The sequence below is a fragment of the Solanum dulcamara genome, chromosome 9, assembly GCF_947179165.1.
Source record: "Solanum dulcamara chromosome 9, daSolDulc1.2, whole genome shotgun sequence".
Classification (NCBI taxonomy): domain Eukaryota; kingdom Viridiplantae; phylum Streptophyta; class Magnoliopsida; order Solanales; family Solanaceae; genus Solanum; species Solanum dulcamara.
In genome coordinates this window covers 5,848,119-5,874,407 of record NC_077245.1, presented here as the reverse complement: position 1 = coordinate 5,874,407, position 26,289 = coordinate 5,848,119, and the positions used below count along the sequence as shown (strand labels likewise).

At 34.7% G+C, this 26,289-nt stretch overlaps 2 protein-coding genes and 1 non-coding gene across 3 annotated transcripts; 2 read left to right on the top strand and 1 right to left on the bottom strand.

The window, feature by feature from the left end:
* The first annotated feature begins 506 nt into the window (after window positions 1-506).
* Window positions 507-15,716, top strand: LOC129902523 (uncharacterized). Its single transcript, XM_055977815.1, has 7 exons — window positions 507-847; window positions 4,610-4,651; window positions 6,083-6,205; window positions 6,866-7,101; window positions 13,188-13,224; window positions 14,916-14,973; window positions 15,111-15,716. Exons 1-7 carry the CDS (start codon window positions 728-730, stop codon window positions 15,191-15,193), a joined length of 699 nt encoding a protein of 232 aa, XP_055833790.1. The 5' UTR covers window positions 507-727; the 3' UTR covers window positions 15,194-15,716.
* LOC129904822 (U6 spliceosomal RNA) lies at window positions 5,132-5,229 on the top strand. Its single transcript, XR_008770496.1, has one exon. It is a non-coding gene; the product is annotated as a U6 spliceosomal RNA (small nuclear RNA).
* A 711-nt stretch (window positions 15,717-16,427) lies between the features above and the next one.
* Window positions 16,428-19,984, bottom strand: LOC129902522 (squalene epoxidase 1-like). Its single transcript, XM_055977814.1, has 8 exons — window positions 19,540-19,984; window positions 19,110-19,221; window positions 18,790-18,964; window positions 18,350-18,518; window positions 17,862-18,080; window positions 17,477-17,752; window positions 16,839-17,117; window positions 16,428-16,741 (listed from the first exon to the last, which is right to left on the bottom strand). Exons 1-8 carry the CDS (start codon window positions 19,777-19,779, stop codon window positions 16,643-16,645), a joined length of 1,569 nt encoding a protein of 522 aa, XP_055833789.1. The 5' UTR covers window positions 19,780-19,984; the 3' UTR covers window positions 16,428-16,642.
* Between the last annotated feature and the right edge of the window lie 6,305 nt (window positions 19,985-26,289).

Below are 26,289 nucleotides of genomic sequence, written 5' to 3'. Positions count from 1 at the left end.
AAGGACATGAATTTAGATATGAAGGTGTGAAAACATGAATTATGATAGAATATTAATAGATATGAGTGCTTTCATACTAGTAGATAAGAATGATTTGTTTTGTTGCCTTTACTAGTAGTCGTAGGACTACTCTTGTAGTTTTTCGTTTTTTGATTTTTGTTACTATTAATTATTTCATGCCGTTCATTTGCAGTATTTTTTTTTTATAGTATTGATTTGTTACTATGTGATATTTTTATTTTGCTATCTATTATCTTCTATATTTCTGTTATATATTTTTCTAAATTATTTCTATTTTGAACCGAGGGCTTGTTGAAAATGATAAGATAAAATCCAGATATTCTATTTTTTGACTCTATTATATCAATTATATTGAGCATGTTGTTATTGTTCGCGGTGTTATAATGGGTTGGGTAGAAAAGTCAAAATTTGTTGCTACTTTCTAGTTTTACATAAAACAGTTGACCCGAAAAGGTCCGGCGAGCGGTAGCGGGTCACTGGGAATTATCACCAACCAATTAAAACCACAGAGAAATAAAAAGCGAAGTTGAAAAGAAGAAGAAAACAGACAAAATACAAAGTTCAATTTCATCTAAAGTCGGCGTAGACGAAGAAGAAACATCAAAGATTCTATTGGGCACACAACATAGCATGTTTCATCAGCTCTTTGTCCTGTTTATTTCAGTTATTACAAATCTGCGGTGAATTTTTTCAAAGTCAATCAAATATGGGTAACGAAAAAGCTGGTGAAGAAAATGAGGGAAGACCTTATCAAGAAAAAGATGAGATGAAACTTTGGGGTATTTTTGTTTTTGCATTAATCGGAGCTACTGCCACAACTTTCGCCGTAGGTTCTCACCCCATCTCATGTTTTTTGATTTTTATACTTTTTTCATAAGTTCGAATTTGGCGCGTGCAATTCAGTGGTTTCTGTAAAGTTCGAAGCTTTATTGAATAATCTTGAAATCTTTAATCTATAATATGTTGCAGTATCAGATATAATGTGGTAATTGGGCATCTAGGGAAAATGGGTTGCTAATTTTTTTATTTTTTGTGTGGGTTGATATTTTGGTGGATATTGCAAGAAACCAAAGTGAATGCTTGATCACTCTGGGAAAGAAAGAAACTTGGGGATATTAAGGTTTCTCCTTCTTCTTTTTTATGCTCAGTTGTGAATAAATTTTTGCCCTGATTAATTGCCATAATAGTAGTAATTCTACCGTATGACGAAAACAATAACATCATACCCAGTGTAGTTCCACAAAGTTGAGTCTAGGGAGTGTACACAGACCTTACCCATACCTCAAAAGTAGAGAAGTTGTTTCCGATAATTCTCCCATGACTGTTAATCATATTTAGAAACCACAATGATTCAAATTGTTTTACAGGTTGATATGTTGTAACTTTGAGGATGACCATCATTTGCTGATGTATTTTTATTTTTGGGGGAATGGGGGAGGAGAGGAAATCAAGATAAAATCTATGAAGTCCTAAAGGAACTGTAGAAAGGAAAGGAAGATGCAGCAAAAATCAAGTCATCTTATACTCTCTACGACTTCTATAAATGGGAAGAGTCTCACCTCATATGGCGCTGATGCATAGAATTTGTGTACTAATACATTGTAATATGCATAATTGTCCATTCCCTTACTCAAGACAACCTTAACAAAAGAGGCTTTCAGTTGGTCAATAAATGTTATTTATGCATGAGAAATCAGGAATCAATCAGTCACCTATTTCTGCTTTGCCCAGTGGCCTATGTTTTATGGAATATGTTCCTAAGTATTATTGACTTAATTCAACAGCCAGTTGGAGTCTTTGGAAAGTTGATAAAACCATCAAGAAAATCTGGTGTATTATTCCTGGTGTAATTCCTTGGTCTCTTGGAACTAAGAGTAATAGAAGATGTTTTAATGGCTCCTCAACTCCAAACCACTCACTTGAAGCTAAATGCTTAGTCAACCTTATTTGCTGGACTAAGCTGTCCCCTATCATTTATACTGGACATTTTTTGGAGTTCGTTAGCACTCTAGTTTTGGATGGAGTCAATGTATAGGGGCTAACAACTCTCTTTTGTATTTTTGTTTCCTTGTAATTATGCCCCTTGTTATCATGCAGCATCTTGATTCGTTTTTATTGAAACATCATACCTCATGAAAAAAATTGTTCATTTCCTTACCATATATAACATGTTCATTTCCCCTGGTTAGGAGCCAAGGAGTTTAGGCACTATGTCCTACCCCGTCATAATCTGCGTAACTCTGTAGCTAAGGTAATCTTTTAGAATAAGAAAAAGAAAGTCATGTGAGTTAGATATTCAAAGCACCAGTGAACTTGTAGTGTAAATGGTGTTAATTGCAGAGGGGAAATCTTTCAAAGTGGCAGAGTGTGGGACCACCATGGAGGGAAGGTACTCATTAATATCTATCCAGAGTGAGCTTTTTTGCTCTGTTTCAACTGATGAAATTATAAGCCGGAGGTGATACCATAAGTCATGTTTTGTTGATAGGTTCAACAGAAAGATTCGGTCACCAAAATTGGCTGCAAGTTAGGTGCACGTCACGGGTTAGAACCATGTCGTTGCAGCCAAAATTCGGTAATTTAAGTAGAGAAGGGTAAAGGTATGGGCCCATTTTTCACCGAGTTTCGAACCGTGCACGAGTGACCTTTGGAGATTTCTCAATTACAAAAACAAGAGATGGGGAAGGAGATATCTTTTGGTGGAGAAGAAAATATTCTCTATGTTAAGGGGGAGGATTAGTGATCAAGAGATCGAAAATATTTAATATGGCACTAATGGAGAAATGTCTTTTATACATAGAGACATTATCGGACAAAGTTATTGTTGCCAGATATAAACTATCAGGTAGTGGAAGGTGAATATGTTCAAATGACCTTATCTCTTTTTATTGATAAGTTTGTGGAAAGTTCATCTCCCGGCAACAAAATGATATAACCTTTGTTATCTTTTGGTTGTTAGAAAAAAAGGACATTATGAAGAAAAAATTGATTTGAAACGTGGGGGGTCAGGATACTTTATGGTGGAAGGGCAACAAAAAGGGTATTTTCAAGGTGAATTGTGCTTATAACTGGTTGAACTCCTACCAGTTGACTAGGAACTGGCCTTGGAAAGGAATCTGAAAATCCAAAATACCCCTCAAAGTATCATTTTTTGTTTGGTTATTGGCTAAGGAAGCAGTTCTGACCCAAGACAACCTAACGAGGAGAGGGATTCCATTGTGCTCAAGGTGCCTATTTTGTGGGGAAACTGCTGAGACAGTTAACCATCTTTTTCTACACTGCAGAGTAACTAGCCAGCTCTGTAGACTATTCCTAAATCTCAAGGGCATGTCCTGGGTCATGCCAGGCAAGATTGCTGAAGCCATTCAGAGTTGGGAAGAAGCTGGAATGCTGTCTTAGAGCAGAGAGAGATGGAGAATTGTCCCTGCTAGCATTTGGTGGGCAATATGGAAGGAGAGGAATTTCAGATGTTTTGATAGTATAGAAAAAAGTATGCAAAAAGTCAAGCTTAATTGTTTGTTGCTACTGTGTTTTGGTGTAATCAATTACACTCCAATGACACTATCTCCCTAATTGATGTACTAGACTCAATTTAGGATCAGATAGCTTGATTTGATGATCTTATTGTAAATATGGCTCAGCACTGCCTATGTACTGTTGTGGTAATACACAAAGTTACCTGTTTAAAAAAAAATGATTCGAAACGTTCATTGTCAGGCAAATGACCCTTAATGCAAAACTGTCGGGAGGGACAACCATATACGTTTTTGGTTGGATAGGTTGTGTGGAGACCCCAAAGTATGCATATCCTGGGTTGTTACCATTTTACGATAGATTGGGTAATATATTCGAGTTTGTCACAAGAAACATGTAGAAATATCCCACGAAATTAGTTTCAAAAGAGCCACTTAGTATTGGGAATGAGAAGTGGAGTTTCACGCAAAGGATTTATAGTTACTCAAGTATGGGAGATAGGAGTGGAAGGTTTTAGGTCTTTGCATGTATTGATGAAAGCCATCCTTGGGGGGGGGGGGACACAGAAAGACAAAGTGGTAGAAGATATGAATATAAAAGCATATGTAAATAGCTTTGTGCATTGCAACTCTTTATTATTAACAAGGGTGTACTATTCAGTAACTTTTGCATATTCTTCTTTTCTTGGAAACTTGTAACAATGAATTGATGGATTCTACAAGTTCCTGATATTTTTCCATACCGGGGGGGGGGGGGGGAGGAAGAGGACCAAGGTGGAAGAAGATATGAATATAAAAGCACATGTAAATACCTTTGTGCATTGCAACACTTTATTATTAGCAAGGGCGTACTATTCAGTAATTTTTGCATATTCTTCTTTTCTTGGAAACTTGTAACAATGGATTCTACAAATTGAAGTTGAGTAGGTCTGATATTTTTCCACCCGGGTGTGGGTCATTGTGGCTTCTGACTTCTTTAAACTCTCATGTCCTTCTGTATTCTGTTAGAACAATGAAAAAGTTGTAAAGGAATTTTGTACCTTTCCTTGCTTCCTCCTTTTTCCCGCCTCTGGGTTGCTGCTGATTATTAATTCACAGCCTGAGAAATTTGGCAGGTTACACAATTGCGAAGTACAGTGGATTTTGTCTACTCTCAGGTAACCAACATCTTTGTTCAATCTCATTTGGATAAATGTAGAATTTTAGTGTACTCCGGAGTTACCCTCCCTGCATGTGGTATAAGTTACGTCCTATATTGCCTGTTGCTTGTGCATAGTCATAGTGAGCAACCTTTGCTTCATTTTTTGACTACCTCTTATCTGGTTTTCTTGTCTTTTTCTTGTAATTTTTTATGTAGCACCAAAATAGGAGAATAAAAATAAGGGGAAGAAAGAGAAAAGGCAGTAATGAGAGAGAGAGAGGGGATGGGGTGGGGGATAGGAGAAGAGAGCAGGAAGAAGAGGATAAAGAGAAGAATTTTAGTATCCAATCAATTTATAGGATATTATTATAGTCTCTCTGCCAAAATGCACTTGGGTCCTATTTATAAATAGGGAACACTGCTCAAGTTAAAACTAGAAGTTAAAACATATTTCTCTAACTAAAAGATAAGACCTTTTAATGAACAAGCAGTATTATCTCTAATCGAAGAATATTTTTGTCTTAAGAAAAATCGAGAAGATTAGCATGGTCCCTGCTCAAGGATGACACACAAATTGAGACTTTTAATCTTAAACTAAAAGAAAGAGATAAATATCAAAGGCAGGAAGATGTATTGATGCATCAATCATTCTTCTACATAATTGCTCTTGTCAATGTTCTAGATCTTCAAAATGTGTTTTGGTTTTAACTCACGTCCAAATTTAATCACCACACAGAAGATGATTGAAAAATGACTAAAAAAAACAGTGCTCCGAGGTCTTTGGTTAAGTGGTGAGAGGTAAGCAATGTGTGGATTAGCCACACGTAATGAGTTTGAAAGTCCTGGCGATCTGAAGCTTGGTATTTAATTGGAGACGGGCTCATGATACACCGAGTTTCGAACTGTGGGCCATCTAGCCCTCAGATATTTCTTGGTCATAGGAAAAAAGATGAAACTGAAAAGCACCTTTATCCTACTAAGAATGAGGGGTTTGGGGGAAGACCATCGGATGTGAATTTTGATATTGATTTTTAAATTTTGGGAAATAAACTCTTTCATATTTATCAACTGCAGAAAAAGTTTTATAGCACAGCTTTAGAGTTAAGAAATATCAGAAAATAATTGTAAAAGAAACTCTTAATATAATCGTGCTATTAACTTCTGATACTGGGAGTATATTCTTACTCTGTGAAATGAGATGTTGCCACAATTAATTTTGTGCACATAATTGCTTTTGCTGTTTTCTTGCAATATTCCAGGGTGCGAGTTCAATACTAATTAACTGCTGCATGCATAAGATGAAGTGCATCATATGAAGTTGCTTATGTTTTATTGACATTTGTGCTTAAAAAAGAGTTCTGCTCTAGTTGTTTTGATAAATACTGTGCAGGGGGGAGGAAAGAAATGTTTTTCTTGAGCTAATAACTATTTCTTTGAATTGAAAAAGTTGAGGCAGTCAGCACGGAGAAGTCGAGCTGGGGATTCTTTTAGGACAAGTTTTCAGGAGGAAGCGTGGAAAAGATATAATCGCAGGATGCGGGAGGAGTATGAAGAAGAAATGGAGAGAGTGGTGAGCTACATTTTCATCTTCAACAATTTCACTCTCATTTCCTTGTATCGAATTGAAAGAGAACTCTGTCAAAGTTTTTTCAACTAAAAGCAAGTGAAGTCATCATGTGAAGACATTGAGATATTTACTTTATGGAATCCAGGCCCCTTTGTGTATTCATTTAGAACATGTGTGTGGTCTCTGAATAATTTGGCCATGTCAATAATTCACATACCATTTGTTCTTTTGGACATAAGCGTAACTCTATTTTTTTGGACAAGCTGTGAGTAAAAAATTATGGAAAATCTTATAGTTAGAAGGTTGGAGGATGGACCAAAGATTTACCCTTATTTCTTCATCTGCAATGATACACTCAAGTTGTACAGAACCATTGGACATATAATAATGTTGAATACTCATCCTTGTCTTTCTTTCAAGTGAAATGCCATTCCTACCCTATGTTTTCTTTGCCTGATTGAACTTTCTTCTTTCTATCCCATAATTCTTGATCCTCACAAGCCAACTACAGATATTAGATCTAATGACTTAACATATCTGAACTAAAGAAAACTGCAATGAGATCACGGATAAAATTCCATTTGTGAGTTTATTCTGAAATTTATCTGTGTATTCTACCTTAATTGGATTTCTGTTGACCCAAAATCCTAATGCTTTTCATAGGAGCGCATTCGCCGTATGCAAAGTGTTTTCAATAGGGAGAGAAACAAATATAAGAGGAGCTATGAGAGCTGGCAAGAAAATGGGCAAAGTGCATATCATCAGCACTTCCAAAGGAATGACTGGTATTGGAAGGCTGATACATCGTTCAGAGACCGAGGAGCTAATTTCAGGGAAGCTCCTAGGGCTAATGCAAGCTACCCGTTGTCACAGCATTACTCGGTTTTGGGTCTTGACAGGTAGTAATATTTTTTCAGATGTTGAATTGATCTATATTTATCCTGGTTAAGCATGTCATCACCAATCAGATATGCCATTCCAGACCTCAAATTTCCTTAGCTTTAGCATCTTTATTGATATCAGTGTAGCAGTGAAGTTGCTTCTTTCAGTTGATTTAGGTTCTTTTATTTCTTACTTAGTGCCGAGTGTTATTCTTTTGGCAGTCCAGTTTGTGTGATAAGTGTTAAATGTCAAATGAATCATTAAGAATGATTATGTTATAATTATTCAGAATTTCATTAATTAGGAGGCTATTATTATTTCTTGTAGCTCAAGGTCCTATACCAAATTTTTATCCATTCTTTTTACTTATTCTTCCTTAGAATTAGAGGGAGACGGATTTTCGTAAGTTGAGAGTAGGATCGTGGAACATAGGGTCGCTTACAGGAAGGTCCATAGAGCTAGTGAAGAGTCTTAAGAGGAGAAAGATTAATATAGTCTGTGTTCACGAGAATAGATGGGTAGGTTCCAAAGCTCGGGATATGGACAGATTTGAATTATAGTACTCAGGAGGCTCAAGAGATAGGAATGGAGTAGGTATTCTAGTCGACGCGGACCTTAGGGAGTGTGTGGTAGAGGTAAAGAGGATCAGTGATAGGATGATTTTTATAAAGCTAGTTATAGGCAGGCTTTCTGTGAACGTTGTTAGTGCGTATGCACCCCATGTGGGTCTGGATGAAGAAGTCAAAAGGCTATTTTGGGAGGATTTGGATGAAGTAGTGAGAGGTATACCTAGTACTGAAAAGATTTTCATTGGTGGAGATTTCAATGGTCATATCGGTATAACTTCTAATGGTTTTGATGATGTTCATGGAGGCTTGGTTTTGGGGAAAGGAATGGCGGCGGGGCTTCTCTCTTGGAGTTTGCCAAAGCTTTTGAGTTGGTTATTGCTAATTTGTGTTTTTTTGAAGAAGGATAATCAATTGGTCACCTTTAGTAGCACTGTAGCTAGGACTCAGATTGACTACTTACTTCTCTAGAAGGGTGATAGAGGCCTTTGTAAGGATTGCAAGGTTATTTCGAGTGAAAATATTACCACCCAACATAAGCTTTTGGTGATGGACTTGGAGATTAAGAGGGATAGGAGAAAGAAGACCCTTTATGATCGACTGAGGATTAGATGAGGGGGCCTAACTCCCGCCTTTTCTCGGGATATGGGAGAGAAGTTGAATGGTTTAGTGGCCTGGAGTAGTAGCGGGGATGTGAACAACATGTGGGACGTGACAGCTGGTTGCATTAGAAAAGAAGCCGCCAAGGTTCTTGGGGTATCGAGAAGAATCTTTGGTGGTCGTCAAGGAGACTGGTAGTGGAATGGAGAAGTACAAGGCAAAGTGAAAGCCAAGAAGGTTGCCTATATGGAGTGGTTGGCGTGTGTGGATGAGGAGAAGAAGAATAGGCTTAAAGATATCTATAAGAAGGCAAAGACGGAAATGAAGTCGACGGTCACCAGTGCTAAGACGACAGCTTTTGAATGCGTGTATGCCGAGTTACGGGGAAAAGATGGGGATAAGAGATTGTATAGGCTCGCCAAAGCGAGAGAGAGAAAAGCTCGCGATCTGGATCTAGTAAAGTGCATCAAGGACGAGGAAGGTCAAGTGTTAGTGGATGGGACCTCTATCAAGCAAAGGTGGCAAACTTACTTCCACAGACTCCTAAATGAAAAAGGAGACAGAGACATTGTACTGGGAGATTTGGCGTACTCTCATAGTCTTCGAGACTTTGGATATTGCAGGTGTTTTAAGGTTGAGGACGTTAGACGTGCTATCAGCAGAATGAGGAGGGGGAGAGCGACAGAGCCCGATGAGATTTCGGTGGACTTTTGGAAGTTCACTGACCAGGCAGGTTTGGAGTGGTTGACTAAGTTGTTTAATGTTATTTTAAAGACTGCTAAGATGCTTGATGAATGGAGGTGGAGTACTATGGTTCTATTGTACAAGAACAAGGGTGATATCCAAAACTGTAATAATTGTAGGGGTATCAAACTACTAAGCCACACTATGAAGATTTGGGAGAGAGTGGTGGAAATGAGGGTGAAGAGGGAAGTGTCAATCTCAGAGAACCAGTTCGGATTCATGCCAGGACGGTCGACTACTGAAGCAATCCATCTTATGCGGAGACTGGTGGAGAAATTTAGAGAAATAAAAAGGGATCTCCATATGGTGTTCATTGACCTTGAAAAGGCTTATGACGGTTTCGAGGGACGTTCTCTGGAGATGTCTGGAGGCTAAAGGTGTCCCGATGGTGTATATTAGGGCGATAAAGGACATGTATGCTGGAGCCAAGGCTCGAGTTAGGACGGTGGGAGGTGACTCAGAGCATTTTTCTGTTGAGGTGGAACTACACCAGGGATCAGTGCTGAGTCCTTTTCTTTTTGCCTTGGTGATGGATGAGCTGACAAGGTCTATTCAGGAGGAGGTTCCATGGTTTATGCTATTTGCGGACGATATAGTTTTGATTGATGAGATTCGGGACGGAGTTAATGATAGGTTGGAGGCTTGGAGACAAACGCTGGAGTCCAAAGGGTTCAAATTGAGCAGCACCAAAACAGAATACTTGGAGTGCAAATTTAGTGTTGCGATGGATGAAGAGGGCAAGGAAGTGAGGCTTGCCACCCAACCTATCCCCAAGACAGAAAGCTTTAAATATCTCGGATCCATTATCCAGAGTAGTGGTGACATCATCAACGCACCGCATTGGGGCAGCATGGTTGAAATGGAGACTAGCCTCTGGAGTCCTGTGTGATAAGAAGGTACTGCCTAAACTTAAAGGTAAGTTCTACATAATGGTTGTTAGAACATCGTTGTTATATGGAGTGGAGTGTTGGCCAGTAAAGAACTCTCATGTTCAGAAGATGCATGTTGCAGAGATGAAGATGCTGAGATGGATGTGTGGACACACTAGGAGTGACAAGATCAGGAATGAGGTTATTCGGGAGAAGGTGAGAGTGGCATCTTTGTTCAACAAGATGAGAGAAGCGAGATTGAGATGGTTTCTGGATGTGCAGAGGAGGGGTGTCGATGCCCTAGTTAGGAGGTGCGAGCGGTTGGATATGGGGGCTATGCGGAGGGGTAGGGGTAGACCGAAAAAGTATTGAAGAGAGGTGATTAGACAAGATATGACGGTACTCCACATCACCGAGGACATGACCTTAGATAGAAAAGAGTGGAGGTCGCGGATTAGGGTAGAAGGCTAGTAGGGATAGAATAGTGTCTTACTGTGTGTCGCTTTAGGGTGGTCGTAGGTTTAGGCGTGCCTTTATAGTTGTGTTGCTAATACCTTTGATTATTGCAGTACTTTGCTATAGTTATTATTCTTGTCTTGTAAATTTTGCATTGCATTTTATTTTTATCTTTATTTCTATTTTTACTTTTTTATTATTATTTTATTTTTTATTTTTTATTTTTTATTTTTTCTTAACGCTATATATATTGTTTTTTTTCTCTCATACTTGAAACTGTGACTTTCGAGTCGAAGGTCTTTCGGAAACAGCCTCTCTGAGATAGTGGTCATGAGGTAGTGGTAAGGTCTGCATACATCCTACCCTCCTCAGACCTCACTTGTGGGATTTCACTGGGTTGTTGTTGTTCCTTAGAATTAGAATAGTAGAACTATCAGAGGCTACCTCTTTCTTGTGTACTGTTAGAATAGATAACTATCAAAAGCTAACTCATAGTTCGTTTTGTTTTCTTTTAATTTATGTGTGTATAGATAGCTGACCAGATTTTCTAGAAGCTTTATGCACATTTTTATTAAAACACCAACTTGGAGTATATCAGCAAGTTATTTGATTCCTTATTTGTTTCTAGTGACTGTTTCAGTGGCATGCACTCCTTTCTGTTTCTTTCTGACACTATCCCCAATTTCATCAGAAGTCTCATCTCAATGAATAAATCACTGAAAATCTTATCTCATATATTTAGTCCACAATTACTGAGACTGATGATGTCAGTTCATGTGGATGGACCTGTCAAATCAGCACTTCACATGTGTCTGGCCATGCATCTACATAAGCCAACTCTGGCAATTACTTTAGGCTCAGTCATTAGCAAATCATTCATCTCTTATAAGTTTGGAAAGACGTACCAATTATGGTTGTGCTTGGTTAGATCCTCCTGGAAGACCTTGCTGAGTAGTTGTATCCATGAAGAAGATGCTTCTAGTGCTGTCGGTTGTCTGACTCGTAATATGATACTTAATAGTAATGGTGTAAACATTATCCACAAGAGAGCAAAATCAAGCCCTAATTCTTTATTCTCTGGCTGATGCTTAAAACATGATAGGCCCTCTTTGCATCTTGATGAAACTCTAAATTAACACAGGCCCAAAAAGTGAACGCTTTCTGCAAAGGCTTATAAAGTTTGCACCTGTGTATTCCTTAACATATAGCCATGGTTATAGAGGAGTCTTGCGTTTTACCTGATGCATCAGCGCATCTTATTGATGCCTTATCCTGGTGTCTCCTAATGCCTTGGCTTTGAAAAAACTGTTAGAATGTAGAGTAGAGTAGTGCAAGGCGAGATCGGGAAATGAACGTTGGAAGACTACCCATCAATTGGCAGAACTCTGCCACGTAGATAGCAGATGTGGTAAATATACAGATATGAGAGGCAAACTGCAACTGCATTTTCCAATGAAATTTAAGTGGAAGTTGGAGGAAGAATCCAAGAAGTAGTAACGAATTTTGAGGACCCACTTTAGCTCTCTTCAGTGGATATTCTATTGCATTCTTTGGAAACAACAGATTGATATGACAGCTTTACGACTAGATACTAAACAATATCATGTACTCCCTCTGTTTCATTTTAAATTATAATGTTTAACTAGGTTTGGAGTTTTAAGCTGTTAATTTGATTTATATAGCATATTAATGTTAATAAAAGAGAATATTAAAGTAGTGGTGGAAAGAGAGCAAATATCACATCAGAGTTGAAGTGTACATATTTAATGATTTAAATTCTTGAAAGTAGTGAAAGTTGCATTAAAACAGAATAGTGTCAAACGTTTTGTTACGTCCAAAGAATTGAAAGGATGTTGTATAAATTGGAACAAATGGAGTATAAATTAGACCTCCTCCTAAGTAAGAGCTAGTGATCTGGGAAATTTGTTGATCATCTATCTAGAATTTCATGCAAAGAATGCATTTGGAAGTTTGTTGTATAACTTCCATGGTTCTCCGTGATCTTCCTCAAGTCCTTTTTAAGCCAACGGACAACCCAAAAAGAGTTAACTCCACTGCAAAGATGATAGTCCTAAAATCAAAGTTGTTTAGGACACATTACTGTTCATTTACTATGGTTTGAGGCATATTTATCTGTGCCTGAGGCATGCATTTTGGCCAATTCTTTTGCTGGGGTGTTTTGCATCAAAACAGAAAGAAGGGTTTACAAAGAAGAAAAATAACTACTTTGCATTCTTTTGTTGGCAACTCGAGGACCAGACCATACACCTCAACTCTAAAATAATTTGAATCATAGGAGTACCTGCTGCAATTTACCAATGCTGTGGGCTCTTCTATTTGAAGTCACCATTGACTTCTATATACTTGAGTAGTTTGTTTTCGACTTATTCACTAACTGCAATCTAACAAGTAAAAGATAATGGTACCCTATGATGTGAATGTTGCAAGTTGCAACCTATCAAGTGCGCCTTGTTTCTTACTTAGATGAAAGTGAAGATCTGTTTTACAGAATCTGGATAGTAAGATGCCGTTTTTGTGATTAATCTCATAATGAGTTTTACTTTCACCTGGGTAAATCATGGCATTGAAAATTATGTTCTAAAACACTGTTCCACCTATGAGGAGGTGGTCTAGGATAGAAGACGTTGCTGCTCTAAAGGATATTATTGCTTCTGTAAATTACAGATACTTGTGGTTCTTCTCTAGTTGTAATTTCTCTTACATTATCAGCTGTATTAGTTTTTCATGTGGCCAAGAGGTCTATATCTGGAATGTCAGATGTTTAATGTGGACGTGTTCTCTATTTCTTTGGTGATGATACTGACATTGACATGAAACTTGACATGTTTGATCCTTACATTATGACAGGTCTAGGACGAAGCCTTACACGGATGACGAGATAAAGGTAATTGGCCTTCTCTGGCATGTCCAAAAAAATTTCTAGTATTAAATGAAAATAGTGTTGTTACGTGCAGTTCACCTCCCATTGTTTTTATCTTTATTACCTTCCATTGTTTTAAGATTTCCTGATCCCACCTCCTCTTTGTGGAGTATGGTCTAGAGAACTAAATAACGGCGAAAAAACTTTTTTGGGGTGCTACTACCCCTGCCACCATGCATGAATTGAAGCCTTAGGACATTTATTTCCTTTATTCTGAATTTTCTGAATATAGAAGTATTTTTCTTTTTGGGCGCTACCACCCTACGTGAATGACAGGATTAGCATTTATCTCCTGTGTGCTGCTCCTATTTTTCTGAATTTTCTGAATAAAACGTATGTAGGTCTATATTTGGCACTAGGCAGGAAAAAGAGTGATCCAAATCATCTGTAGCCTCTTAAAGAAAACCACCGTCTTGGAAAAGGTTAAAATGAAATGATACTTCTCCCGATAAATTTTTTGTATCACCAACATTTTAGTATCTAGAAGCGCTGTTAATCTATGTTGTTTGGACTCTCCAAAATTGTTGCCACACCCGTGTTAGATTCTCCAAAATGCACTACTTTTGGAGTATCCAACACGCACCCATCATTTTTAAGAGTCCGAGCAACATAGTTGTTTATTACTCAACAACTTTACTTTTCTTTGTTCCTAGTGTACTTTAATAGAGACTGCAAGCCAAGCTTCTTTACTTCTATTGCCTGCACACCATGTCTCTTATACACAACAAGAAATCGGGGAATATAAACATATTTCCAATGGACTAAGATCCAAGCGCATTGCTTTATTTTGTAAAATTATCAACTAGCCTTTTTTAGAACAGAACACTTTTGAGTAGCTTTACGTCTGAATTTACTGCCGTGCTGGCTGCTACGACAAAGACACTTGAGCAGTTTCCAACAAAATTCAGTTTTAAAAAATTACAGAACTAGCATGAATTGTCTGCTCTGCAAAATTGTGTTCGATAGAATCCAATTAGGAGTGTCTTTGGAATTGGGAAATGGATATCCACAACAACTTTCATAAGTTAGGTTGCTTCTACTTTATTTCAAATTGAATGCCCGTCTTTCCTTTCCAATCTTAGTTGGAGTGATGCTCGCTAATTTAGGCTAACCATTAAAACATATTATACTTCACGAAAAATGACATTGAACATGTTTAATCTTTTAAGGAAACTTTGCTCCTTATTCTATTCATCAAGACCTAAAAGTCCGCACATCAGCCTACACATCACTTAACAAATATTTAAACATTTTCAACTCTATGAAAACCCCTTGTAAATTAAACAAAAGCATTCACTAGGAAATGGTGAGAGTAGTTGGTAGGAAAAAGAAAGGAACAATTGACTAAAAGTCCATTTTTTCACTGCCTCTTCAAATTTAAGAAGTTGATGCCTAATATAATCTGGGTAGTGCTGGCATCGCTGATTACTATGAAATTCTATGAAGCTGCTGATTTGTTGTACATACTTGTACGCACAGATCTCTACTACTATTATCTTAAGTTGATTAATCCTCCAATTTGAGCTATTTGCAAGGGCATCTGATAGTTGACATATCAATGGTCCTTCAGTTTTGACCATCTGTTCTGTTTCTCTGTGTCTGTCACGCGCACATGTGAAAAGATTAATTGAATGTGCCTTTTTTTGAACTTGCAGTCTGCCTTTAGGGAAAGGGCAAAACAGTTTCACCCTGATCAGAATCAGCAAAACAAAGGTGGATTGTATTGACTGGTCTATTTGATATTTTATTTATACTAGTATTGCCTAATTCAAATTCGAGAAAAACAAAAGGAAAGAATTGCTACTACTTGCATCAGGTGATAAATATCTGATATTGTGACATGATTGCAGAGGCTGCTGAAGCGAAGTTTAAGGAAGTCATGAAGTCATATGAGGCTATCAAGTCGGAAAGGAAGAATGACCCGAGCAGATAAAAGAGCCATGATAAATGCCTGCAAATTTTCTGTAACAATTTAAGAGGTCATGTCCACTTGCTGTTGTATGTTAGTTTGGATAAATCCAAGTGGTCCTTCATGATGGATTCCAGAGCAACTGTTGAGCCATTGCTTCCAGTCTTGTGCTAGTCGACTGGTACACTTAGTCTCTTGACATTCTTGGCTTCTTATCGGGGTTTTCAGGATACGCTTTGCAATAGGTTCTTGTTTGTTTTTTCTTCAAAATTAACGAGCATAAGAGTACTTCTACAGCCAGGATTAGTTGCATTTGTAATACCTCTGCTCCCAACTCTTCCTGGAAGAGCTCCATTTGTGATGTGGGATAGCTGAACATATGGATTGACATTGTATATCACACAGGCTTTAGTACACTGTAAGTTAGCTCAAAATGTCAAATAAAGAGAGATAAGGCTGTAATCAGCCTATGAATTTTGCCTTGTATTAAATCTGAGTGGCCAAGGCTGAATTGGCCTTGTAAGTGGTTGATTATGTTATATCCCTAGTCACTTGGTAGAAAAGATATGTAAAAAACTTCTTGAAATTGTTCATTGTAGCACCACAAAAGGTCGAAATTTAGAGAAAAAAACCAGACTTCTGTGCTATTTTTTATTCATTGTATATGCCATAGAACTATTACAATAATTTCAATCTTAAGGTTCGAGCCTTTAAAGGATCAGTTATTATGCTTGCTCAATATCTCTTCCATTGTCAAACTTAAAAAGATGATTACTTCGGTATCAGTATGACCCATCAACTATTCTTCAATTCCAAATTTGTCAAGGTCAGCAATATAAATAGCCAATATCTATTTCTCTCTTCGTGCTTATTTCATTCTAACACACTACATAGAAATTTGTGTGCGCTTTTTGTCTGTTTATGTGGATTGCAGTAAACAATGGTGAGCTTGTTTGTTCCCCTTTCATCGATTCTTGAAGAAAACAAATTTGTACAATTCAAAAGCTTTGGCCAAAATAGCTGAGAAGTAAATAGTAAGAATGGACAAATCCTGAGTTCGTAATCGTAGCAAACAATGAAATGAGACTAATACTAATAATATATGCTAGTTTCTTTCTTGATTGCCAATGCTGTAGTTGGTGTTGGGGCTTAAGAGCCAAGAGGCTAACTGTTATTGGCAAAACTAAGTGAACCCCAAGCCACGTGGGAGAGAACAATAAGACAAAGCAGGAAAAAAAAATAAGAGGAAAAATCAATGTACAGAGAACAAATAATTGATTGTACAACTTATATTTACTTTCCAGTTAATGATGTAATCAATCATGGGAACAAACTAAAAGGAAAAAATTACAAGAAAACACTAGCAAACAAAAATTATGCAACAGTTAGGACTAAACTCTTGACACTCACAACCAGAATACCGATGGAGGTGGTACAATGGCATAGCCTTATTCTGTTTGTAGCGGTTACACTTCAGGAGGGCTTCCTGTAATATGCGGGAACAGTAGCGGGGAAGAACATCTGCCTGACCCCTTCTGCTTTGATGATAGGGAAAATGATTGCAGATGCACTCTGCATTTGAATCAACATGAAATTGTCAAAATACAAGGTCACACGGGAACACAAGTAAGATTGCAAATATTGAGCAAAAGCAAGATTAGACACCTACCGATATTAGCCGGGCTCCTATCCATATACGTTTGGGTGATGGGAAAGGAAGTAGCAAGCGACCAACACCAAAGATAGCCACAGCAAAGAAATGACAAACGAGACTTAATGGACGAGGATTTAAGCCAGAAAGCAAAGATACTGGTCCTTCTGAGAATACTCCACCGAGACTCAAATAATCAAAGCATGCTTCGCGCATCTCCTTCCTAGCTTGATCAGGTGAAGCACAAAACACCTTATACAAGGCACCAGCCAATGTATTGATGGTGGAGGCCACAGGCTGCAGATAAAATATGCGAGCAGAACAAGTCAATATCTATAAAGGTGATAATATTCTAGTTAAGTCTCAAATTGATGCAGGAGAACTGAGTCATCCTCTTTTTCTCTCTTTTTTTAAATTTAAGGCAAGTTATAGGAGAATTGAGTAGGTTAAAAAAAATCAGAATACATTGTAATGAACCAAGCCATTTTACATTACGTCATTATTGGTAAATTGATAGCTTGTGGTTCCAGATCCTTCATTACTCACTAGTCAACATAATGTTCTTACTTCACTAGGGATTCTTAAAGTGGAAAACGTGGTACTTACAGCAACCAGATATGTTGCTTATGCAAGGAAGGATTTCAAATGATTTTTACCTTACGCAAGGTGTAAAAGGACTCCAGATATCTGCAAAGAGTAGGTGCATCATTCAAATCACGAAGAGGTTTGAGAAGATCACGCAATACTACAATATCAGACAATGCTACTGTCATTCCTCCACCAGTCAAGGGGTGGCGCATATTGAATGCATCTCCCATGAGAAGAGCACCAGGAGTAGGATGAGGAGCAGCTGGCATGCTTCGGTTTGGCATTGTCCTGATATTTCCTTTATCAACTGCGGCAATGAATGCATCTTTTATCTCAGGAGGGACCTGGAACAACCACTCGAACATGCTCATTGAACATCATGCAACTTAAGTATGTATGCTACTATAATGGCATGGTATTGTATTCAGGATAAAGTTTTCAATAATTCTTTACCTGGGGAGCAACTACACTTTTCAAATATTTGGACATTTCACCATTCGAAATAGAAGGCACTTTTTGACCAGGTACATCAACCAGACAGCGGACCTCAGTACTGCTTATGGGATAGAACAAGATAGGTGATGGATCAGCCAAAACGACATGTCCATGATTTTCATGTGGAAGCTGGCAGTTCTCCAGGACCAGACCAACAAAACAAGAAGGCACTTCTACCTGTACAATGTAACACGTCATTCTGAGTATTGAGAGGTACATTAGGAAGGGACAGCAATGATGATGTTCATAGAAAAGGATTTGCTCATTCAGATAAAACTTGGGTACATTAATTCTTATCGTCTCATACAGTGAGTAAAAGCAAAAGATTATATACAATAAGTAAAAGCAAAAGATTTCACAAATGAGCTTTGAAAACAAGTAATCACCCAGTTCCATCATCTTTATCTTAAACAAAAACCAAGAGAAATATTGATAAGCACCCTTACCTTTGGGTCGCAAAGGGTACGCCGCAGATTAGAGAAACAACCATCACAAACTATGGTTAATGGTGCATACGCTTTCATCTCTTCACCAGATTTAGTCTTGTACTGAACACCTCTAATGGTCCCGTTTTCTTCAAGCAGAGAAGTAACAGTGCCTTGCTCTAGTTTGACACTGTTAAAAAATCAAAGCCGATGTGCACTTAATCAATAAAAGCAGAGATACTTCTACAGGAAACTATTTCAGTCAATCAACTAAGCCTCCACCCAAGCTAGTAAGGATCGGTGATATGAATCCTCTCTATAAGTTCAAACAGGAAATTATTTGAAGATCAAATACTTTAAAACACATTGAGAATGATTCAAGCAAGAGAGATCACTACAAATAAGAAAGAGAGAGAAATAGATCTGCCAAGGGATAAAGAAAAAATGGTAAGAAGGAATACTTGGGAAGAGCTGCAGCTTTCTCTCGCATTCTTTGAATGAAACGCCCATTGTGGAAGCTCCTTCCAGAAACATCAGAGTGAAATTTCTCTAGGGGATAAGAAAGACGGGTACTCTTTCCATCCTTGAAAAGAGCATACCCAAACACCCGTTGAGCATCAATTTTCTCCACACAATCTGCAGTAGACCAAAATACAAATATGAGAAATCCCGAAAAAGAGACAGACGAAAAGCTAAAAATGTAAGACTGAATTTCCTTTTTTCTCTTCAAGAAAGTAAATTAACAAGAATTGACACAAATCACATCATTTGAGAACTTCACCTTCCAATCCCAACTCCTGCAATTTGAGGTAACCACCCGGTTGAAGGAGTTCTCCAACAATTCGATCAGGCTCTGACAAATCTCTTTCAATTACTTTTACACGACGCCCTTCCTATAGTCCCAAATTTATAATCATAATCCTCACAAAAAGATCATAGCAATTTTTATTTTTTTTTAGAGAATTGTCAACAAAGAACTACAATAAAATTATTTGCAGTCACACCAAATGCTTTCATCATCTTTCATTTCTCTGATTTTCATCAAATTAACAATCAAGTTCATGTCTTTTATGAATAATTCACATCAACTATACCTTAAGATACCTAAGTCAATCAATCTAATCACTTCTCATTACAATATGTACATAAAAAAAAAGGACCAAGTTGAACAATAAGTTTTAAAAAAAGGATGTGGAAGAAAGAAACAAAACCTTGCCAAGAGTGTGAGCGAGAGCGGCACCGGCAACACCGGCACCGACGATGATAATGTCAACGTCGTTGTTTCCATCTTTTGATCTGGACTCCCCACTATACACAGTAGTTGTGGTGGTTGCCGGGTCATCAATTTTATCTTTGCCGGGGCCACCAATTCTCTGAATAAAAAACCAGAACACTGCAACGAACCCCAGCACCACCGCAAGAACAGATCCGGAGAGACCCAAATCCACCATTGTCGCCGGCGACAATGCAGAAAAAGGACGGGAAACAGCGACGGAGCAAGAGGAACGACGTCGTTGTTTCTCTAACAAAAAAGCCCGTAAATCTCTCTCTAACTAATAAATAAAAAATGATAATAGAAGAGTTGGGCTGTATTTGATGAATGCTTCGCTGGCGACAGAGAGATTTCTTGACAAGGCACACTTTGATCACTCAAACAAAACAAGCCCCACGCACTTTAATTTATACACTCAATGAAATATTTATTTTTAATATATGAATCAAATAAAATAAAATGGAGAAATTATTTTGGACGTGGACCTAAGTATTAATTAGTCATGTGATAGAGGATAAATTATTGAAAAGGTTGGACTTGTCAGAGTAATCAAGCAGAAACTTTACGTGAGACGAGTGATCTAAGAAATTTTAGTTAAAAGGACACTGGGGGTTGTTTGTCATATTAGGGTTCGATATTAGGGTTCGATTGGTTGGAAATAAGTTGTTCAATAATTAATTATTTTGAGATTGGTTATTTTAAAATAAGGTGGTATAATTTATCTTAATATACATATGGATAATTTATTTTATCACGATATAAATAATGGATAAATTATTTCAAACTTATCAATTAAATAAGACATTAAAATTTTATTTCTAAATTATTATTTTTATCTCAATCTCAAAATTATTTATATTTATTTCTTACACCAAACGCCCAAGAACGATCTACAATCATAATAACTCCTCTTCTTTTTGACCAAAGAATAATTCATGATAAAAATTCGGTATTTTAGCAATTAAGTCTACTATTTTTCTTCTTAGTATATCTTTCTCAGTTTCTCTTTAAAGAGTTGGTGGGAAAGAGTCATCGACTATAATTACTCCTTTCCAAAAGTAAAAAAGATCTGTTTTTACTAATATATTTTTTGGTTAAATACAAACTCTCTTATCTAAATAAAGATAAATATAAAAGAAAATAATTAATATCTTTTTCATTAGACGAAGCATCAATTATTTTGAACTAAAAAATAAATGGGTAAAAATATCACTCAATAGATATAGAGGAAGTACATACTACTTCCTTTAGTTTAAAATAACTTATTTTATTTTCCATTTTATTTCAAAATAAGTATTTTTCATGTAATGATGTTTTTTTCAATTTTTTTTCTTTATTTAAATAAAGAGAGATTTACATAACAAAAAATAGTGTAATTTTGATAAAGTTCTTAAAAAGTTTCTCCATTGTTAATTGTAATATTGTGATAAGACACATAAATAGAGAGTGTATGGAAAGAAATTAAAGGTTAAATTAGTAAAAGTATCATTTTTATTTATAATTTTTTAAGAGACATATAACATAATAGATAAATAATATCAGATATGTCCACGTTAAGTGATATTTTGAACTAATATCACTTATTTCAAAATGGAGAAAATAATCAAAATTCAGGTCTCACCAACCATTAGCCATGTGAAATACAAAGTAATTAAAAAAATTCTTGAATTAAATTCCACGGAAAATTGATATCTACCCACTTCAACTATCCTCACGAGCAATAATTATTATTCTTTTTATTTTAATTTGTTTATTCAAAGTTTAAGAAGTGAAAAAATCATTTTTATACATAGCTTAAATTATCAAATGCATCAATATTTTATAATATAAAAACTATTAGTTATATCATATATGAGTTGCAGAAATATTTACATGTGCAAAAATTTATTGAACTTATCAGCAAGTATAATTGATGGGCCAATAATTGAAAAGTTGCATATTTTTCTGAAAAGTCATTTTTCAAAAAAACATTTGAAAATTTTCAATGGTCAGAAATAATTACATTTTAGGTAATTATATTCTATAATTGTAGCTATAGCAACTGTTTGTATAATTTACATATCCGTTTGTATAATTTGCTGTGAATATACAAATTTGTTTGTATAATTGGCTATACAAACAGGAAAAATATATACAAATTTTGTATTTATATATTTCAGAATTTTTTCAGAACTTATACAAATCAAATGTATTAATATTATAATTATATACATGCTAGGGTAAGCATATACAAATTCTGAATTTATTCTATTAGGAAATTCAGAATTCATACAAATAAATTCTGAACTTATACAATTTGGAGCTTAATTATACAAATTTTGAATAACTATAGTTGTGTATATTAATTACTGAAAAAGGTTAGTGGCAAGTAGAAATTAATTTAAACTAGAGCTATATATATATATATATATATATATATTAACTAATAGATATTTACTAGTCTGTATCATTTTCCCTATAATTGTGGTCTCTAAGTTTGTAACGTGGATTTTCTTCCTCTATCCATCTCAAAGGAAGAATTAACAAACAATATTTACTCATACGTATTAAAGTGAGTGTTGTTTTTTTTACTGTTCGTTAAACTCATCTGTCTCAATTTATATGACATAATTTAATTTAATTAATACAAAATTTAAGGGAAAGAAATCATTTTTTAAAATTTATGATGTAAAACAAATATTATACATGGACTCATTTAGCATACAAGATCATCAACATAGTAATAGGATGCATCTGATGAAGCCAAGACTCATGCAACAACAAGCTGGACTGAAACTCTGACGTAGTTGGTTTTGATCATTGAGGTGAATGTGACTATAAATCATTTCACTAACAGTAAAAAATGAATTTTTAAAAATTGAATTACTTATAATTATAGAAATGTGAAAATTTTTGTTGGCGGATTATAAAAGGAAAATGTAACACATAAATTGAAACGAAATAATATATCTATTTTTTTTAAAAAAAATGTTTCAAATTGATAGACCAAATGTGTCTAACATAGTGTATCTTTGATATTGTTAGCACTCCAGAAAGTTCTGAATTTCGTTTTCTTATTTTCTTTTTTCTTTAATAATATAAATATAAATGAAGATTTGTTTGGAAGAAAAGAATCCATTGGAAGTTGGAAAAATCCGTGTTGGCACGTGTGGCCTGAATCACTTTGTCTTGTTCTAATGCTTGATGCCAATTAAATAATTCGAATAATTCAACACTCTTTACTTCAACTAGTAAGCCTGGCATGCTAAAAATTGAACGGATCAAAATAAACCAAGTAATTAAAACACATGTTATTTGTCTTGACTCTCTCTCTCTCTTTGTTCACGGAGGAAAGTATATATACCTAAGGTAAGAAATGAGAATAAAAATTGAAATCCTGAGAGTTATAGTATTGTTATAAGTCGTTTGGCTACCCAACAACATATATTAATCTCTCATTTGAATATAGATTTTGAGGATCGATTGTCAAAAAAAAATATTCATGAAATTTGATCAATTTTTTTAAAAAAATATCTTTAAAAGATTTTCAAAGTTCCAAATAGGTTTTGAGGTGATTTTTTTTTTGTTGTTGACTAAAGAGGTGGTGTTTGCCTAATTGGAGTTAGGCTTGAATCAATTTAATAATTAAGGTGTGATTTGGATTTGGTTCTAACTATTGTTGATAATGGCCATGTTGTCCATTTGGAATATTAAGGATACATATATATATATATATAATTGAAAAAATAATTAATGTTCTCTTCCTTTTTAAAATGACAAATCTTTTTACTCGATATTTTTATTGAAAATGATAGATAAAAGTGATCGATGGAAATAATATGTCAAATAATGAATTTATGATTGAGGATGGCCAAATATGAGATAAATTATAATTATAGTCAAAATTGAATTTGGCTAATTAAACATTCGAGCTTTAAAATTTGGAGATCGGATTCCGGCAGCCCTGATGACTTTTTCTTGTACAATTCACTTTATTTTTTGGGTTCTACTTATTTTCTTTTAGGTTAAATTCAACTACAATAAAACTTTTAGGTTAAATCCAACTGCAATAAAAAGTCTTCCACCAACTTAGTCATCCAATTCAAAAAAATCTGTAAGGGTCTACTTGGCATTTGGGATAAGAATAATATTTTGGAATAAAATAATGAGATTAACATTATTACATGTTTGGTTTAGGTTAAATCCAACTACAATAAAACTTTTAGGTTAAATCCAACTGCAATAAAAAGTCTTCCATCAACTTAGTCATCCAATTCAAAAAAATCTGTAAGGGTCTACTTGGCATGTGGGATAAAAATAATATTTTGAAATAAAATATGATATAAATATTATTTCATGTTTGATTTGAGATACTAGTTAATTGCGAAATTATTTTATTCTATTATTTGTATTAAAACAGTGAAATTACTATTCCGCATAAAAAGTAAAATAAAATTATCTCCTAAAATATCCTAATTCATAAAATATACTTATTTATCCTATCTCGCATATCAAACGCCTCTGGAGTTTACAATTTCGTTTTCTTTTGACCAAACTGAAATTCATGATCACCAATTTGGCACTTTAGCAATTGAAGTTCCCAAATACCATTGATAATAATGGTGGCTGGAATTATAGGATTGCTATGTCCTTAATTAAAAATTTTAATTTCGGACCTTGAGAATTATATTACAAAAATCATAATAGGGAATACTTTCCTTTTAACGAATCGTATATAAGTAAGAGAGTGACTATTTTCATCGGATGTTAAATATTTTGAATGTAATTATTGATTCAGTATCAACGAGAATTATTTTGCGCGGTGCAATTTTTAATTAGTTTAACGAGTGTGTATATTTTGAATATATTCTCTCCATTCATATTTAACTTGGCACGTCTCTTAAAAAATAATAAATATAATAATAATTTTACTATATCACCCTTATTATTAGTGCAAGTTATCTAAATGTTGTAAAATAAATAGTACTTAATAATAAAAAAAAATATATCTAAAATGATAAATCATCTCTTTAATTTTTAGACCAAACAAGTAAAAGTTGACATCTATTTTTAGTATAATCAAAAAAAAAATAGATTGAGAGAGCATACCTAATGATTAGACCATAAAAAAGGCCCCAGTTGAATACTCCCTCCATTTCAAAATGTGGTGTTTTTAGTAAGATATATTTTTACTAACGTACTCTTAATAAATATCTTTAAAAGATGTAGTTATTTAGTAGTTTTTTTTTTTATATAATGTAAAAGTTTCTTTATTAAATAATAGTAAAATTGAAAAAGCATTATTAACATTTTCATGATTATGTGAAATACTATTTGTTTTGAAATAAAATAAAAAATAAAAATATCAATTAATTTATAAGGAAGGGAGTAGTTTTGTCGTTTTGAAAAAGCATTAATCTATGATAATTATACAAGTCATTAATCATGACAATTTAAGGTGATAATGTCGTTTTATCAGTAAAAGCAATATATTTAGTGATGAGATGATAGTTGTAACTATAAATAGTAAATCATTTTTATAAGAGTAATTTATATTTAGGGACGAAACACTTTTTACGTATAAAAAACAATTTATCAGTGATAAAATTACATTTGTTCTACTACAAAATATTTTTAACATTGAAAATAGTTGAAATCATCACTAATTAAATTAAATAACTAGTGATAAAGTATTTTTATCGATGTTGGTAACTTTTTTAGTGACAAAAACCTTCTATTAACTATAAAAAAATTATATCTTTATGATAAATAAATCCGTCACAAATATTATGCATTTAAAGATGAAAGAAATATTTGTAATTAATATAACTTTATTTAGCAACAAAACACTAAGTTGTATTTATATACTTTTAGTGATCCACGATTTAGAGATAGAATCATTCACAAAAAAATTGTCACACAGATTTTTTTGTGATGAAATCCATTACTAATATTTAAGTGATGGATGAGAAGACATCTAATGGTCAGCAACTCAGCATATTGCTCGTGCTGCTTGCTTGTCTATCAATTGCTTGTTTATTTCCATTTATAGATTAGTAGCTAGCTTGTTTCACACTTATTTATTAGTAGCAGATAATTTTCTTAATAAAATCTAAATGAAATTAACGTTATATTTTCATCCGCCATCTATATTTTGAACTTATTTTTATTTGTGTACTTTAAATTTTATATTTTTTTTAAATTAATGATTAATATGAGTATTTTATCATAATAATAATATTGATTGATACATAGTTTTAAATTTTGAAAAATAATTTAAAAGTATGTAATTAATACATAAGCAGAACCGACTGTTTATTCAAAGGACAAAGAAAAATTGGTTACATCAATTGCGTGTTCTTTTTGTTGACCGAGAAATGACAAAAAAAATATTTAAAAATCAGTGTTTCACCGTGAAAATTTAAAATTTAATTTGAAGTTATGATTCAAATTTGAAAAATAACTTATAGCTTATTTTTTAACTCACTTTGAAAATAATAATATATTCAAATATAAATATTATTTCACGTATCGTAAAAAATATAATCAATTATTATAAAAAATAATATCATTGGACCCGTGTATAAACGGATTATCGTCACTGGTATGATCCATAAGTGATGAAATTACTTGTCACCGATTGCTGAATATTTGTAATTGAGCACCTTAATAAGTCAAAGGGGAAAAGTTGGGAAACCAAGGATTATTT